General features: G+C 45.5%; 2 protein-coding genes across 2 annotated transcripts; one reads left to right on the forward strand and one right to left on the reverse strand.

Annotated features, from left to right (window-relative positions):
- Positions 1-1,394: 1,394 nt before the first annotated feature.
- p4ha1a (prolyl 4-hydroxylase, alpha polypeptide I a) lies at positions 1,395-12,995 on the reverse strand. Its single transcript, XM_024386521.2, has 15 exons — positions 12,836-12,995; positions 10,962-11,068; positions 10,637-10,733; positions 9,261-9,412; positions 8,602-8,739; positions 7,890-8,138; positions 7,407-7,618; positions 6,785-6,961; positions 6,111-6,181; positions 3,498-3,597; positions 2,898-2,951; positions 2,635-2,700; positions 2,384-2,452; positions 2,177-2,273; positions 1,395-2,004 (listed from the first exon to the last, which is right to left on the reverse strand). Exons 2-15 carry the CDS (start codon positions 11,044-11,046, stop codon positions 1,934-1,936), a joined length of 1,638 nt encoding a protein of 545 aa, XP_024242289.1. The 5' UTR covers positions 11,047-11,068; positions 12,836-12,995; the 3' UTR covers positions 1,395-1,933.
- A 671-nt stretch (positions 12,996-13,666) lies between these two features.
- On the forward strand, positions 13,667-17,413 carry c24h10orf88 (chromosome 24 C10orf88 homolog). The gene is made up of 6 exons (XM_024386520.2): positions 13,667-14,282; positions 14,552-14,749; positions 15,411-15,480; positions 15,675-15,875; positions 16,122-16,486; positions 16,865-17,413. Exons 1-6 carry the CDS (start codon positions 14,122-14,124, stop codon positions 17,070-17,072), a joined length of 1,203 nt encoding a protein of 400 aa, XP_024242288.1. The 5' UTR covers positions 13,667-14,121; the 3' UTR covers positions 17,073-17,413.
- Positions 17,414-18,570: the final 1,157 nt, after the last annotated feature.

Genomic DNA, 18,570 nt, shown 5'->3' on the forward strand with positions numbered 1-18,570 from the left:
TCAGCAAAGGCTTAAACTGGAGTGATGCATGGGATTAATAATCCTAATGATTCTTAGCACCATCTTTCATTCAGAGATGAAATCCTTTGATTATCAGACCAATGCATGATTAGGTAGGAGCTTTGCTTCTGTAACAAAACGGATGAGTCGGCACTTACAGACTGCTGTATTTCACCAAGGCAGAACGAGGAGTTGGAGAGATGGGAGGAACAGAGGGACTCAGACACAGTGTACCATTGGCTTGAATGTCAGTGTTTATCTGTGCAGCAGTAATGTTTGCCCTGGAGTGAATGACCTCAGGGCTATTGCCCCATGGCAGACATGGCAATGGTATAGAGGAGATGTGGGGCAGCGATATTGAAAGGTCATTTACAATTGTGTGGATATATGCAGCATTTACCATGAATGCAAACATTGCCTTCTGCAATAGGGATCAAACACTATTAGATAGTCACTGTCCTGAAAATTGCCCCAAGTGTGATAATAGCCCAGACCCTGTGCATTCTGTACTTTTGATGGTAACATTGAACAAGTCTTTGCCCTCACATTGATGCTTTCCTATCGAATACCTCAGGTAGTACTGCCACATTTTAAGGCGCATAAACAACTACAACGGTCATAATTTAGAAGCCTGGCCTGCATATAGTATCATCCTAATAACTAACCCTGATTGTCATAGTGCAACCAACCAATAAACCTCCATCCTTCCCACGAGCCCTCTATCTAGCCCCAGTCCAACCCGACACCTGTTAGAACATCCATTTTGTGCCTCTGGTCAACATCAACCCCTGATTACAGGATCATTGGGATGTCCCCCCATTGAAGTTGAAGGTCTGATATCATGTGGGGGTCATCTGATTATGACCTGTTGAGGAGAGAGAGAGGGGGACAGTGACAGTGCATTTATAACTGGTCTCGGTCATCTGTGTGCTGGGAAGCAGTGGGGTGGAGTGATGGTTAAAAGGAGTGGAGGAAGGGATTGGCGTGGCGGTTAAAAGGAGTGGAGGAAGGGATTGGAGTGGCGGTTAAAAGGAGTGGAGGAAGGGATTGGCGTGGCGGTTAAAAGGAGTGGAGGAAGGGATTGGCGTGGCGGTTAAAAGGAGTGGAGGAAGGGATTGGCGTGGCGGTTAAAAGGAGTGGAGGAAGGGATTGGAGTGGCGGTTAAAAGGAGTGGAGGAAGGGATTGGAGTGGCGGAAGGGATTGGAGTGGCGGTTAAAAGGAGTGGAGGAAGGGATTGGAGTGGCGGTTAAAAGGAGTGGAGGAAGGGATTGGAGTGGCGGTTAAAAGGAGTGGAGGAAGGGATTGGAGTGTTAAAAGGAGTGGCGGTTAAAAGGAAGGAAGGGATTGGAGTGGCGGAAGGGATTGGAAAAAAAGGAGTGGAGGAAGGGATTGGCGTGATGGTTTAAACGGAGTGGAGGAAGGGATTGGCGTGATGTTTAAAAGGAGTGGAGGAAGGGATTGGCGTGATGTTTAAAAGGAGTGGAGGAAGGGATTGGAGTGGTGGTTAAAAGGAGTGTTTCAGGTAGAGAAAAAGAGTAGGGCACACCAAAACAATGTGTTGGAAGTTGAACGGGATAAGCAGCTGTGTTGCTTGCTCTAATTAACTTAATATCTTGTATCAAAGTCCCTGTTAAGGGTGAGAATGAAATTTTAAAAAAGTTCCTCAGGTTAAGACAGCTGTGCAGTCGGAGTGTGCAAAACCCATGACAGAAGGCACAGACTGGGAGCGAAGCGCTTCGGACCCACTGGTGAACCACTCACACACACTTCAACTACAAATACATGTGACATCACATGAGCAGCCAGAGCCTCAGTGAACACTGAGTTTTGGAGAGGAGGACGAGAGGTCAGAGGGCACTTCACAGCCCACAGAGCCGAGAGTCAGGAGGGTCCAGGAAGAGGGATGAGAGGAGAAAAGCTTATTTCGTTGGATCATTCTGACTCGTTCAGAGTGCAACGTCTTCTGAACTCCTGGCCTCGCTCGTGCATCCACTTGTTAGACACTGGAGAAGGAAGAGGAAACCAAGTCAGGAGGACGTGATAAACAAGGACCAACTGTTAACTGCTGCAGCAAACCGTTAGCGGACCTGACACAACCGTATCACTGCCCTCGGGGCAGACCTCTAGTTCTCAGGGTGTAGGAAATAGGATGTAATGAGAGACAGGTCAGCTCACCCCACTTGTTGCCCACTAGGACAGGGCAGGCTGCGTGCCGCGTGCTGTAGTCACCCTCTCCACTGGCAAACAGGTTATACCAGAACACTGCACTTCCCTGAAAAGAACAGTTTACACATACACAAAGCTCTTTATTTAGCATCAACATGTCAAATAAATAAACCCCATCACGCACTTAAAAGTGAACACCCCAGCGGTGTGTTTCACCTTTTTGGGCCACACTGCAGCTCCCACATCAGTAAAGACAGTGGCTCCCCCTGAAGGTACGTCACTCATCTGCAACAGAGAGCCTCGTCAAGCCATCGCATCACACCACTTTAATACGAGAGCTCTTTGAAACCCATTTCTTTTTAAAAGGAACCTTTGGAATGAGATTCACACGTGGGTAAAATGGAAGACCCAAAATTGTATCCAAATCTATGAACTACAGCTGAAATAGTGAATTGCTTAATACTAACGTAAATGAGCCAGGTGGCGATGCGGTTCCCGGTGCCCAGCTCCTTAAATGCATCCGGTTCATCTTTCTACAAAGACATGGAACATACACAAAGGTTCAATAACACCAGCAGTGAAGTCGAGGAAAAACTCCCATCCACATATGAACCCACTAGCAACAGTTGATGCACGTGTGCCAGCCATCAACAATCACCCACTGGCTCTCAGTCATACAGCATAAAGGTCATAGTTCCCTGACCAGAATAGAAAGAGAAGCCTTGTTTACCCGTCCAAAGTCAAAGTGGGGCTCGTATTGCCCGCCCACGCCGTAATTTGCCACCTGAGGAGAGATGAACAGAGGACAAACTCAGTGACAGATGCTGTGTTGTCATTAGAGACACTCATCTAGTCCTTTGGTAGGCTCTTCCTAAGTAGATAACAGCAGTAAAATGGATTCCTTTTGCATTCATTGCTTGCACTGAGTTTTTATAGTTGCTATAATAGGCATACTGTATAAAAGGGAAAGGGGGATACCTAGTCAGTTGTACAATTGAATGCTTTCAACTGAAATGTGTTTTCCATATTTAGCCTAACCCCTCTGAATCAGAGGTGCAGGGGGCTGCCTTAAACCGACATCCACGTTTTCAGCTCCTGGTAAACAGTGGGTTAACTGCCTTGCTCAAGGGTAGGACGACAGATCTGTACCTCGTCAGCTTGGGGATTCGATCCAGCAACCTTTAGGTTACTGGCCCTAGGCTCCTCCTAGCCGCCAGTGTATATTCACATCATTAGTTGCTAAACTAGATGTACTGCCAAGGTATCCCCTCCTGCCAGTGCTCCAGTCCTACTAAAGTCCCTCAGCCACACTGATGTTCGGTTGTGTTACCTGTAGCTCCTCTGCAGTCTTAACATTCAAGCCGGTGATGTCCTCAATGCGCTGGTTTATCTTGTCCACTACTGGATCTTCGTAGGAGGTTAGCCATGCACTGTGATGAGAGACTGAGAGTTTGAGTCGTAAAATACATCTTTATTTAGCATCAAAATTGCAGCCAGGCAGCTGAATAATGTTATTCTAGATTAGTGTGTCCACAGTTAACAGTTAAGCAGCATGGACAGCATGTGGTAGTACTGTAGGTTAGAAGGGGTATACAGATGTAGGATCTTAATTTTATCACCCTGTTGCAGGAGAACTTTCCTGCAATGCAGGAAATGTAAAACTTGTAGTGCCATTTGAGGTTTAAAATGTGTCGGAAGACTTGATTTTCCCTTACAAAAAATGCATCGACCCCTACAATTATGATCCACATAATAATAATTCACATTTCCTGTTGCTGCAGAATTGTTTTCTTGCTGTAGCAAACTGGCTCAAATTAAGATTCTACATCTGTAGAAGGAAACAGGCAGGTTGAAACAGGTGAAAGGGAACTCCATATTTATCCAGTCTCAGAGCAAAAACATTAAAAACGAACTGTTTCTCACCAAGGAAGTTGGGGCATTTATGAGGAGGAGTGACCATTTTGGAGTTAGGGTTATTAATTTAAACAAACAGACCCCAGGCCCCTTCTGTCCCTCTGTTATAGACCTTGCCATTTGGAATGTATAAATATAGATTGAAAAGCTATGGGAGTAACAGAAGATGCTGGTAAGAGTCCAGCAGGGAGCAGAGTTGACTGGGGAGACCAAGATCTCATCCTTTCATTGGGTAGGGGCCAAGCCTCACTTCAAAACATGTCGAGTCAGACAGGCCCATGTCTCAGGCGCTGTTTACACGCCCTCATTTAACATGAATGTGTGTGTCCTTTTTTTAATTAGCGTAGCCTGTGCATGTTATAAAGATGAATAGGAAATGCCTTAAAAATGGCCTCAATCTATTAATTCTGAAGTATATATGTGCGAGTGTCTTCACTGGAAGACAGGGTTGGAAGTGCTGTCATTAGAGTCCGGACAGAATGCTGGCTCACATCCTTAGATATAAATACTCCATCAGCTGCTATATAAGCTGTATGGTTACAAAAACATGTTCTGTATCGGAGTGCTTCATTAAACCATTCATCTATCAAGAAGAAAAATCTAGAGCCTAACTGAGAACCCTGATAAATAAATGCCCCTAAGATAATTCACAAACACATTGAGCAGGTTTTATGAGCTAAATGCTGAATAAATTTGGCTGATTTAGGTTAATTGGCGTAATGAAGCTGAAATCTGGGGTCAGAGGAAAAGAGGAAGATCACCATGTTTCCATTTGCTCATCAACTGCAGTTAATCTATTTCCACAAGGGGACGCTCTATAGCCACGCCACATTAAACAGGCTTGAAGGGAACAAATAGGCAGGCAGACCCCTTTCTACAAGAGGAGATTCTACCCATACACTGAAACGTCATTCTGTAAGATACACCAGAGCCTGCACCAGAGCCTGCACCAGAGCCTGCACCAGAGCCTGCACCAGAGCCTGCACCAGAGCCTGCACCAGAGCCTGCACCAGAGCCTGCACCAGAGCCTGCACCAGAGCCTGCACCAGAGCCTGCACCAGAGCCTGCACCAAGATAACAGAAAAACTCCTGTTTTCAAAGAAAAAGAGCAGGAAAAACTGTGCTTGCCACTGCATGGATTGGGTTGTCATGTCGATAATGTCAATCATCTGATGGGTTGGAGAGGAGAGGAAGTGATGTCATTGCAGTAGGAGGAGAGAGGTGGAGAGGTAGGTGTATCCGTAAGTAAAGTTCCACAAAAGGGGGTGAGAGGTAGGGATGAGCAGTGCAGACAGGGCCTCATGCAGGCCCCTCTCTGTCACCTTTGACCCCTTACCTCTTGGAGACCAATGGGCTGTAGTGAGTTTCCCAGTTTGGGGGTCATGCACGGTGGCACGCCTTAGCTAGTATCCCAGACGGTTCACATTACAGTCACAGATCACAGTGAGGAGGACAGAGACAGAGAGATAGAGACATCACTGAATGATCAAGCAACTGTATGAGAGACAGACTGACGCTAGGCCAGGGCATGTGGACCATCAGGTCTAAAACCATTGCAGTACACGACTTGCAACTTGTAATGGTCACAGCCAAAACTTAAATGAGACATTACCAAAGGTAGAAGATATTAAACTGGCCTGGTCGCACCCAGACTACTGTTAAGGGAGTCATTACAAGCAGGTACTGGACTCCTGTTCCTCCCTCTTGTTATGATCAAAGCAGTAGCGGGACATCTTGGCAAGAGCACGGGCCCAGAGGGACTGAATTATACCTTCAAAAATCAACCTAGCTTCCAATACACCCAAAGTGTCTACCATCTCACAAGAATGTTACTTGTTCCAGCAATATTTCCCCAAACATACAAACGGTCCATTTACAATCCGTTATAATCCCTCTACGCTTAAATCGCAGAGTTCCCGATTAGCTGTTGTGCTCTTGCCACGGATCCTGCCCAAGCAGAAGGAGAGGATGCAGGGTGCGGAGGGGTATGGGGTACAGCGCTGTGCCCATCCCTGCCTGCTGGACTTACCTCTTGCTGATGCGATAGTGGGCGGTCTCCAGCACACCAGTAATGGGGTTGGAGATGGTGGCCCGGCGCAGCTGTGGAGCCAACAGCCAACCGGCAGAGAGGACATGGGTTACAGGGACAATCCCTGTTACACACTGACTGGCTGCTGGACCCACATACACTACGAGGCTACATTAAGTCTGTGCTGTGTGTCCCTGCTGGGCCCCCTTACCCTCTCCAAGAGCTGAACTCTAGCTTGAGTTATGGATCTCTATCATTTACATTAATACACGATTTATGTAAAAGTCTGAATTATGTGTTGATATGAAGCTATAATTCAGTTATGACCACTCGATTCAGTTATGACCATTAGAGGTGATGTTCATTGCCGAGTCAAAACTCACCTCTAGATCTAACAGAGCTATCAAATACTACTGTATGTGCCAAACAAATGGCATGTTGCTCTTATCCAGCTAGTTTGTAACAAACAAACACGGGAACACAGTCAGGTCCTCGTGCAGGGTGGGCATCCCCAGTCTTCTTATGGCAGCATGCATCTTAGACACATTCTAATGTCGACCACACCTAGGGTTGCATAATTTCCCCCCAAAATTATCCTTATTATAATTCATTATAATTCTGGAAAACCACACGCCAGACCCCGTCTTCCCCCGGAGGTTGAACTTTGAACTCACCCTGGGTTTGGCCAGCTCTTTAACCTTCTCGATCTCGCTATTGGAGAGGATGTCGTGGTAACGGATGATGCGTGGGCGGTCCCACTCGTCCTCCTGCTTGACGGGACCCAGCACGTACAGGGGGTGGTGGTTGTTGTCAGAGTAACGACAGAACATACGACTCTGGCGACGAGGGGTCTGAAAGATGGAAGAGAGGACTAGGACTTAAAATACATAGCCATTAGCAGCTGTGCATGCAGAGTGTGTGTGTTAGCCAGTGGAGGCTGGTGAGGGGAGGACAGTTCATAGTAATGGCTGGAAAGGATTGAATGGAATCAAACAAATGGAAACTATGCGTTTGATACCTTTCAATGTATTCCATTCCAGCCATTACTACGAGTCTGTCCTCCGATTTAAAGTGCCACCAGCCACTGGTTAGTACAGTTCAGTGGAGGCTGCTGAGCAGAAGACTGCTCATAATAATGGCTGGAACAAAGCAAACGGAATGGCATCAAACACATGGAAACCAAGCGGTTGATGTATTTGATAACATTCCACTAATTCCGTTCCAGCCATTACCATGCGACGGTCCTCCCCAATTAAGGTTCCACCAACCTCCTGTGGTACAGTTAGTGGCTCTCACCATCTTGATGCCTTCGCCGCGACACAGCTGTTCATATTTCCTCCTCTCAGGCAGGTAGTCTGCAGGTCTGCCCTTCTTGTCAGATGCCTCTCTCTTCTCCCTCTCTCTCTTCTCCTTCTCCTTCTGGCCCTCCTCCGCCTCCACCTTGTTCTGCTTGGCCAGCTGGTACTCAAAGTACTTCAGGTTGCCGTTGGCTCGCTGGTGGGCAGAGTCTGAGAAACACAAGACTCGGTTAGGACAGAAGTCTACTCAGTATTGACCTGTGCAGTACAATCAAGACATGAAAAACAAATATCGTACACATACTTGGGTGACAGTACTTAAAAATGTATTTCAGTAATCTGACTAGGTGGGACTGGTGAAAGCCAAAGGGAGGTAGCCCCGCTTTCAGTTATAGATTCAGACAACGTATCAATTTCAGAAGTATTCAGACAGGCCCTTGGCCTTACATAATGTACAAGTACTACAGCAGTCTCCACTCACCCAATTTGAGTAGTCTCTTGGTGTAGTCCAAGGCTCTCTCTAGCTCCCCCTGCTGGTAGATGGAGTAGCTGAGGTAGTCCAGGATGGTTACCATGTCCACAGTGGACTCCTCTCCCCCGTCCAGCTGTTTCAGGGCCTGCTCCATCCACAGCTCTGTGTGGTAGTAGTCGGCATCAGAGTAGGCGATCTTCCCCAGCTCAAAGCAGTCCTCCACTGTCATAGGGCTCATAGCGACATCCTTATTGGTTCCTGTGTGTAGATGTTAACATGTGCAGAGTGACACACACATCTCCATCTCAGCAGCATTTGCATGCAGTTCACTTATATGGCATTTCAAGCAGCCATGTGGACTAAATGGGGTGCTCCACTGCATGTGGTGAGCACGGAGCACGATTTCCCCCTGCAACAGTAGGAGCAGCCATCACTGAAGCTCTAACAGAACCTCTGCCGGCAACACGTCCGCTGCTAATCCAGTCCTGGTATGAAGCTCCCACCGCATGCCCTAAGCCCCTAGTCAGCCTCTCCCTGCCTGGCCCTCACTAGGCAGTTCCCCCTTGGAGATGGTGAGCGTGTCTAGCCAGTAGATGCCCTAAGCCCCTAGTCAGCCTCTCCCTGCCTGGCCCTCACTAGGCAGTTCCCCCGTGGAGATGGTGAGCGTGTCTAGCCAGTAGATGCCCTAAGCCCCTAGCCTCTACGTCCCAGCCCCACTCACCAGGAAGCTCTCCTGAGGATATGGTGTGTGTGTCCAGCCGGTAGGTGTCCTGAAGCCTCATCAGGGCCTTGGCTGCCCCCGTCTGGTCGTCATCGTTGGGGAAGTACTGTCTCTGGATGGTCAGGTTAGAGATGAACCCTGGAGTACGGGAAGGAAAGATGGTTAGGAACCTCAAATTCTACCATCTTCACACAGGGTGGTATAGATGCTAGGAGAACAAATGGTATGACGTCATTGTTTTAGCACTAGCCACTGAGTTTGTAAAACTACGGCGCACTACATGGTTATATGTGCCAATAAATCAGCACAATCTACTCTGAAGCTAAAAAGGGGAATGTGTGTACTCTGCTAATGAACATACATACAAAACAATAAATATTGGAGAGCAAATGTACAATACGGTGAACTTCGCAAAATGAGGAATGTGGTAATCGATTGGAGGCCGTCATCTATGTGAGCCTCTGTTATTTCATTCATCTCTGTAGAAAACAGACCCTGTTAGATCACTTCCGTGATTGCTTAAAATGCAACATGACTGATTATATTGTTTTTATTTTATTTTATTAAGTTGTCAAATTAGGACTTAGCAATAATTGAATCTGTATGTGGTAACATAGCATTTATAGTTATTAAAATAGAGGCGTGCGAGTAGCCCTGACCATCAGACATGTCCTTGAGAACCAGGCTCTCCAGCTCTCCCCACTCTGTGTTGAGCCTCTTCATCAGCTTGAAGGCGTTGACCGGGTGGCCCAGGAAGCCTTCTGGGTCCTGAGTGGCTGTGGCCGACAACACATCCAGCTTCTCAGCCCACCTGGACACACCATGGAGGGAAAATGCATTCAATATAGGCTACTCCTCTTGACCTGCACTGTTGGAACTTAAGAATTTCACTGTACCCTGTGAATCATGTGACTAATAAACAAAGAAAGAAAAAAACAAGTGACTCAGAAGCAAACGGTGAATCATTTTCATATGCACATTTACATATGACATGCAACTTCATATATGAACTCATGCACACACACACACACACACACACGGAAGGCAAAAAAAAGAGAACAGGTATATCATGTCCTGCACTTGACACACCCTGTTGGTTTATTGTGCCATCTTCATAGCCAGAGAAACTAGGTCTCTGGTTAGCCAGGCCCATTGTAAGCTAGAGACATGGCAATATGACACCCTCTAAAGACATGTTACGGATAGTGTCGTGAAGCAGGATATGAACTCCACAGGAGGCTGGTGAGGGGAGGACAGCTCAGGGTACCTGGAAACCATGTGTTTGATGTATTTGATACCATTCCATTGATTCCTCTCCAGCCATTACCGCGAGCCCATCCTCCCCAATTAAGGTGCCACCAACCTCCTGTGATGTACATTCCTCTCTTTTACAGTCTTTATAACATGGTGCCTTGTGGGGCTCTCACTTTATAACCTGCAGAGCCTGTGGGAGAAAGATGAATAAGAGAGACTGCCTAGCTATCCTGGGCCAGAGCCTGTGGGAGAAAGATGGAGAGATATAAGAGAGACTGCCTATGCACCGGGCCCTCCTCTCACTTTATAACCTGCCACCTTTGGATATAAGAGAGACTGCCAGAGCCTGTGGGAGAAAGATGGAGAGATATAAGAGAGACTGCCTATGCACCGGGCCCTCCTCTCACTTTATAACCTGCCAGAGCCTGTGGGAGAAAGATGGAGAGATATAAGAGAGACTGCCTATGCACCGGGCCCTCCTCTCACTTTATAACCTGCCAGAGCCTGTGGGAGAAAGATGGAGAGATATAAAAGAGACTGCCTATGCAGAGCCTGGGGAGAAAGATGGAGAGATATAAAAGAGACCCTATGCACCGGGCCCTCCTCTCACTTTATAACCTGCCAGAGCCTGTGACTGTGGGAGAAAGATGGAGAGATATAAAAGAGACTGCCTATGCACCGGGCCCTCCTCTCACTTTATAACCTGCCAGAGCCTGTGACTGTGGGAGAAAGATGGAGAGATATAAAAGAGACTGCCTATGCACCGGAGCCCTCCTCTCACTTTTTGACCTGCTCTAGTTTGTCCTCCTCAGCTCTGATGTAATCCTTCAGAGAGGTGACCAGGTCCTTCTCTGTGTACAGCAGATCGGTCATCTGACCTAGTGAACACAGTGAAACACAGGGGTCAAAAGTTGTACTAGTTCTTCTATGCGTTGAACATTTTAGACATGTTTGTAATGTTTATGTCGGTGATAAATAACGTTTTTCATAGGGAGCAATGCCGTTCAAGCCAATGTTTGTGACCAAGACAGGCTGGAAGCGATGAAACTACTGAATAAAGGGATCAACAGAGAGATGTTCATGAAAGGAGAGGACATTTAACCTACCGATGGAAGTGAAGAAATCTTTGTCAGCAGAGGACGTGTAGAATAGACAGGTCAACAACACACAACAGACTCCCCTCAACTCCATCTTTACACTGCCGCACAGGGGTCTGTAAAACGAGGTAGATGAGTTGTTAGTCCGTTACATATCATATTAATACCTGTGAGATGTAACACACTATCCACTGATGATCTCATGACAGGAATCTTCTGAAAGACATATTTGTATGAAACTAACAGCACCAATTAAAATAATTTTGCGAGTCTCGGCATGCTAAGTGGCTGAGCAGAAGCTTGTAAAAATGTGTTGCCCACACTGGGGATACGGCTTTGCCAGACTTGCCTTCAGAACCCACCAAGTGAATATACAGCCACCGCCAGCTCACGCACCCTGCATGACCCTTTTCACTGCGCTCACAAGGCCTTCGTTCTTTACACAACTACTACTGTGTCAGCCATGCTGCTGCTAAAATAAAATAAAAACATTTTTAAACTTAGACTCAAAGCGGGGATTTTAAATTGCTTTGTCTATAAAAAACATGTTTTAACTACATATCTAGCTAACAGATCAGTACTCCGTTTGACCAGAGGGCATTTGAGGCTTTAGGATGACAGAGTACAAGCCGGACAGTGAGAGCAGCAGCTGCATCCCAAGGAGAGCAAGGAGCAGAGGGGGCGGAGGCCGAGGTGGAAGGGAAGATTTCCCTTTTGGGTCGCTCAAGTATTTATGACGGGCAATCAAATACCTGGGAGAGTACACAAGTTCACACAAACGGCTGGCAGTAGGTGCTGTAAATAAATAGGCCAATGAGCTTCATTTCCTTTTATGATGGTCTGGATTTGATTTTGGATAGGTAGGTACCCTTGAAACAGATGTGCAACAGGTGAACAGAGGCCCAGGGCAGATGACCTATCACCCAACCCTATCTAGGTAAATGGAAAGTAGGTATTTCATCAAAAGGTCAGGAATGTGTGAGATGTGACCCAACAAGACTACAAAGAGCTATTAGATTAAGAAAACTGGTGAGGACATGCAGAGGTGATGCATCTGTGTCTGTTATTACTGTTCACTAAAATCAAGTGTAATTGTTATATAATAAATTTAAAATTCAATGGAGAGTATGGACGTCCCAAGGCTCCCAGACAGCAAGGACCCTACAATTGTGGAGAGGTTCAAACCAGGGAGTATAATTCAGGGAGAAAAGACTGCCACGTACATGCCCCTCCCCCCATCGCAGGGATTTTTGGGAGCACCATCAAAATAGATTCCCTAGCCTTGGAGTAAACCATAATGCCAAAAACTACAGTTGACTGCAAATGTATGTTTTTACACATTTTTTAATGGGCTTGCAGATATGTTTCTGAACGTTCTAATTAGGCAATTATCTACTCTTGAAATGCCAACATTCTCGGCGTTGCAACATGTGAAGAAATTTTTGTCAGCGGAGGATGTGCGAGATGTGTGCAACAATGTATCAACCAATTGTTTCCAGCAACATGTTGTTGTCACACGTAGCAAGCAAAGAAACACTAAGCAGATTAAAAAAAATAAAAAATAAAAACTCCGCGCATAGCTAAATTTTACTGCAGCTGCGACACAAAACTTTCTTTTTTATACCGTAACACATTTTGTTCCTACTGTACAGCAGGGCAAATATCAGCTGCGATAAAATTAAAGTAACTCATATCTATTGTTCAATTTACAACAACGATGTGACTGGCAATTTTACAATGTAAAATAGCGGTAACATCAAGGTGTTATTTCAGAGAGGGATGCAGCAGACCAAAACGAATGGTCATAGTGACTAACGTTCCACTAATACTTCAGTGAGCAATATCATGCAGTAATTTAGAAAATCAATGACATATTTTGGTACCTTATTCCGCTCAGCACTGCTTTTGGAAGAGGGTTAAAATCCCCACGTCGAATGCCACCGCTGTTTTCTCAAAATCCTCGGTATTTTGAACTCGGCTGCGGTTAACTGGTAGGTTTATGTACCGGTTTCCATTTTCTCTTTATTGCCATTATACAGGATGGTGAATGTCGCCACCTGGCGGTTGGATTTAAACAGTGAGTGAAATACAGTCGTGCTGTGTAAATCTGTGCCCTGGTTTTAGTGTCTATGGTAAATTCACTCAAAACTACTCCAGAGTCAGTCTTTCAATAAAACAGCATGTTAAAAAAAAGAAAAAAAAAGAGGGAAAATAAATAACATGTTTAAGGCTAGTTGTTTTCCTTTGTTTTTAAATGTTGTTTAAAAAAAATGTTAATATATTTTTTAATGTTGTTTTTAATAGAATTTGTTTTGTTTTTCATCCACGAAATGTCACCATTAATTAATAGTTAGCTAATAATTGCACGATAATATATGTAATTGGATGGTTACTACTATCATTATTCATTTATACAGTCTACTGGTTTGGACTCTTATTTTGAAGGAAGAAAGAAAAGCGTTCTACAGAAGTAGAAGATCCACAGGGTCGTCGCTAGTCAACACAGCCACAAAATCATACGACCTATTTCTACAATTTATTTTCTTAAAATCTGATTTTAAGCCTAAATTTAACCACACGGCTAACATTATGTCTAGCCCTAATCTTAAATTAAGACCAAAAATTAATTCGTTTTTATGATTTTTGAACGATCGGCCTGAGGCTAATTGTCAGTTTGTGGCTGTGCTATTTAGTAGAAACCGATCCACAGAAGGGGAAAAAAGCGTAACCCGGAAGTGCTTCATTGGTGTTGTAACATCATAAACGAGCCGTGCTTTCATCGAAGTTGCCAGCTAGTTAGTCGTCTGGTCGCCAGATATGCTTTCTAAAACGATTGGTTGATGTAAGGTATGAATTGTAGCGTTTTAACTGACGTTTCCATGCTTTGACCCAAGAATGGACGGGCCGCCTGTATGCTAGCTAACATGCTAACGTTAGCTAGCATTTCCTTGAGAGTCGATAGGATTGCTTGATATATTTTTGCACGGTTACCGGCTGGCATAGACAAACCAACAGTGTGACTGAAATAACCGTTTCTGCCCAGAATTTGTTCATAACGTCACTGTGCTGTAGAAGAGGAATCTGTTTTGTATTTTACTAGTCCATTTGGCTAGATAGTTAGCTACCCAAGGCCAGATAGGCATTACGTTTAGGGAAAGCGGTCATCATCATGGCCAGTATTGACGTGAGTACAAGCAAAGATGGACCTGTCAACGGGCACACGTCATGGGCTTGCAAATCACAGGAGCGCCAACTCTCTGACATCCTTCTCCCAGTACAGTCAAGTATCGACACTGACATCAGTCAGATCGACAGAGACACACCGAACGGGTAAGACACATTGTTTATCATCTTCTCCACTGACAGACAATCCCATACCGCAGTGACCTCGTCAACCCTTTAAATGACCACACATAAACTGTTTATGCATGCCTTAACTCATTGAAACGTTCCAGGAAGGCCCAGACGGTCATAGTTAGCAATCTAGACTAACTTCCACTCTCTAGAATAGTTACAGCACCGATATTAAAATCCTTGATTTTCTTAATAAAAATACTGCTACCCTTTGACATTTTGATCACTCTCTTGTTTGTCCTCAGGTGTGTTCCAGTGCTCCTGGAGCAGGTTGAGCAGGGGTCTCCGTGTGTCATCACCCTGTGCTGTGCACCCCACTGCCCTGCCCTCATCACCAGCCTGCTGGTGACCAGCGAGGCCCGCACAATCGAGGTCTACTCCCAGGCTGGGGACTACTGTGGCACCAGTCGCGGGGAAAGAGACCCCAACATACAGCCTGACAGGTGTGTGTGTGTGTGTATATATATATATATATATATACATATATACACAGTGCCTTGCGAAAGTATTCGGCCCCCTTGAACTTTGTGACCTTTTGCCACATTTCAGGCTTCAAACATAAAGATATAAAACTGTATTTTTTTGTGAAGAATCAACAACCAGTGGGACACAATCATGAAGTGGAACGACATTTATTGGATATTTTAAACTTTTTTAACAAATCAAAAACTGAAAAATTGGGCGTGCAAAATTATTCAGCCCCCTTAAGTTGTAGCGCCACCTTTTGCTGCGATTACAGCTGTAAGTCGCTTGTGGTATGTCTGACACACCATTCTTTCTGCAGACATTTTTTAAACTTAATCCAGAGCAGATATTTACGCTTTTGGGAAGCGTGGTCACATTAAAAAAAAACAGACAGATTTTACAGAAATTCTGTTACCAAACTTTGCATCTGCACAGTTTGTCCAGTAAATGTTGTTTTTGTATAAACATTTCTGAGTAAATTATTAAAAGCATTCCTTGTGCATGGAGTTGTATGGTTTAACTTAGAAATTAATGTTTTTTTGTTTGGCATACATTTTAAAGCGAAAAATGGATACAGTATGATAATTGGGTGTAATGTGGTACGTCCTTATTAAAAAAATATTTTTTTTTGCTTTTCAGTGCAGAGAGAGGACCCTTCTACAGGAAACACTTAATATTGGAGTCTCCTGCCGCATCATGTGAGGTGAAGGTATGCATGTCAACCACAGCTTTCAAATCAACAGTAGTTTCTGTTACTACTTCAGTCCCGTTCCTGTTTATTCTCTACTAGCACATAGCAATGTCTCTGGGAACATGAAATCCATTGACTCATCCTCTTTACCTGTCTAGTTAGGGTTATTATGGGTGGTGCCCTTTCTTGGGCTAACCTCTGTGTTTTCTAAGCTGCTGTCTCTTGGTGGGCGAGGGAGCGTGGCTGTGGCTCGGGTCGTGATGGGCCTACAGACACTGACACCTGTGGACTGCTCTCTGAGCCTGGGGCCCAGCATCGACATGCTCCGTGTGCAGTCCATGGTGGAGGAGATGGGCGCCAGCCTCTCACCGGGGGCCCAGAGCCTCATGAACATGGTCCAGTTTCAGCAGAAGGTGGGTTCTCCGCTGACGTCAATGCACCACAGTCACCAATACCAGTCAATAGAAGCCTCAGTGGAAAATGACGCAGTCCGAAATGACACAGGAGACACTGGCTTGTATTGTATTGTATTGTTCATTCTTCTACCCACCAAGATGGCTGTCAGATAGCGAGAAGCTCAAGACTAGTGAACAGAGAACACCGAAGACAATCGCTGTATTGTATGGTAAATCGAGCTCTTTGGTATTTTTTTTTCCCAGAACAAAGCTGACTCACTGAGTGGGTTTCTGCCCCTCCTCGTGAGCAGTGGGGCTCTCTCTGCTCTTGCTAGAGTAACTAACGGACCCTCTTCAGCTCCAGCTGACATTCAACACCCCTCAGTCAACACTAGCCTCCAGCCAGACGAGATGTCTGACTCTGCCTCCTCAGATCCATGGCCCCAGTCTCGTGCAGCCTGCGATACTCACACCAGCCTGGCAGACATGATTTCACCCTTTCTTAACGGCCAGCCAGGAGGACGGAGGCCATGCATCAGCCCAGACTTGCTCCCTATGCTGCAGAGTGTGTGTGGGCAGGTGACTCAGCTCCGCATCGAGGATGCCTCAAAGACATCCAACGGCCCGCGGTGAGTATGATGACTGGTGGTGGGTCTAACTACAATGTAAAACTCCCTCTGATCGTTTACATGGTGTGGTTGGAGTAGAATGGCGTCCAGATTTTGTGGTTAGGAGTCAAGTGGATGGGGGATGTCAGGGCTGACCATGTCTGTCTGGGTTTGGTAATGGTTCTGGCGGCATTGTGGTGTGTCTGTTTATGTTCCGGGAAATGTTTGTGTCTGTATGACCGTAAAGGTCTTGTTGTCAGGGAAAACTCCCGGTCCAGTGAAACCTGTGAGGATAGCGAGGATATGTTCAAGGGCAATGTTAACATGGGAGGGAGACAGCACCAAAGGGAGGTACTTTAATTCTTCTGAAAACCTATTCTGTGATGGATCGTCTTGCAGGCAGGAGCACGCATGCTGCAGAGGGCTGGAGCAGGTCCTGGAGAGGTGTCTGGGTGAGATGGAGAGGAGGCTGATGGAACACATGGACCAGCGACTGGATGCCATGCAGCTGCGCCTGGAAACGGCCTTACTGCAGACCCTGGCCCTTCCCCTTAACCACCTCAAGACCACAGCACCCACGCCTGACCAGCCTCAGGCCTTGCACTAACTCCATCCCAACTCCGGCCTCTACCCAAACCACAGCCCCTGCCACATCCCCTACCCCAGCCCCCACTGACTTTAGCCCCAACCTTATCCCCTGCCCCATGCACAGCCCCTACACTGGCTGCGACCAATAACCCACACCCAATAACCTGAACCCAATCACCCAACTCCCCAGAGACAAGCTGCTTATTTTACTGTAGTTTTACCACTTGTGCATGTTTGTAAAATAATGTCTAACTGTTGTAAATTTGACTCCCTTTCATATTCTGTGTATTAACAGACTGGTTTAAATAACTGCACTGTATGATCAAGAGTGAAAATAAATATATTTATACTGTAACAAAACTACAGAATATGTTTATTATTTTATGTGCAAGGGTAAAAAAAAAAAAAAAAATTAAGAATCTAACAAAACCTGCTCTCCAGTCCACACCTGCTAAACATATTCATTTCTCTGTAATGTAAAACATGAAATGTTTATGTTGGTAAAGGAGAAGCACTAGGTGGAGCCGTTGGTTTCATGTCTTTGGTAGGACTCCATTACTACATTACAGAGGGCTCCATTGCTGCATCCTTGAACAGGTCACCACACCCCGGGCTGATCTTTCCGGGAAAAGCTCAGCTGACTAAATATTTTAAGGATTATGTGAAACATGAATTTACCAGAATGATGTGCTGGATGTTTGGCGTGGATTACCGTACCAGCTAAATCAATAAGTAACTATGTACGAGAACAATAATCCTTTGTATAAATCATGATCATGCATCAAACTGGAATGGAAACAGTTGAATCCCACTGGGCACAGACACAGTAAAACATTTAGTGGGAGAGACACCATGTGACGCCTGCCACTGCCTGCTTTAACAACCCTGGATGATGTCTGTTGTCCTCACTCCTGATCAGTCTACACTCATCCATTGGGCCAGGTTACAGAGTGGGCCAGTGTTTTCCTCCAGGATCTGTAGACTAGACATGTATACTTCTTCTTATGCTGCTTTGAACTACAGAGCTGTAGGTCAGTGCTGGTTGACTGGACCTGGCTTGGCAAAAGTAGGGCAAAGCTTCCTGTGAGCAAAGGGCAGGTCCTAGTATGCTCACCAAGAAAAGCATGTAGAGTGGTACCAACTGTATCAACACTATCCAACTGCTGGTGCTGCTACTCTGCATGGCAATGAAGGGAACTAATCAAAACCTGTTGTATTAGGATCTTTATGAAGTGTAAAGTAGTGGGAAAAAATCAACACAGCATTTCAGTACTGTAGCCTACTATGTCTTGTGTGCTCTTGGAAATTAATACTCTATTTGTAACATACAGATTAGGGCCTGTATGTCACTGAGTAGGAGTGTTGCTCTATAGGATCAGTTTTGCCTTTTAGATGTGTGACCATGTTGTGGCATTGACAGGTGGGACCTGATCCTAGGTCAATACTCTGAGAGGCTTTATGAATACAAGCCCAGAGCAATCAATATTTTAATGATTTGAATACAACAGTGAAAGAAT

The sequence above is a fragment of the Oncorhynchus tshawytscha genome, linkage group LG24, assembly GCF_018296145.1.
Source record: "Oncorhynchus tshawytscha isolate Ot180627B linkage group LG24, Otsh_v2.0, whole genome shotgun sequence".
Classification (NCBI taxonomy): Eukaryota; Metazoa; Chordata; class Actinopteri; order Salmoniformes; family Salmonidae; genus Oncorhynchus; species Oncorhynchus tshawytscha.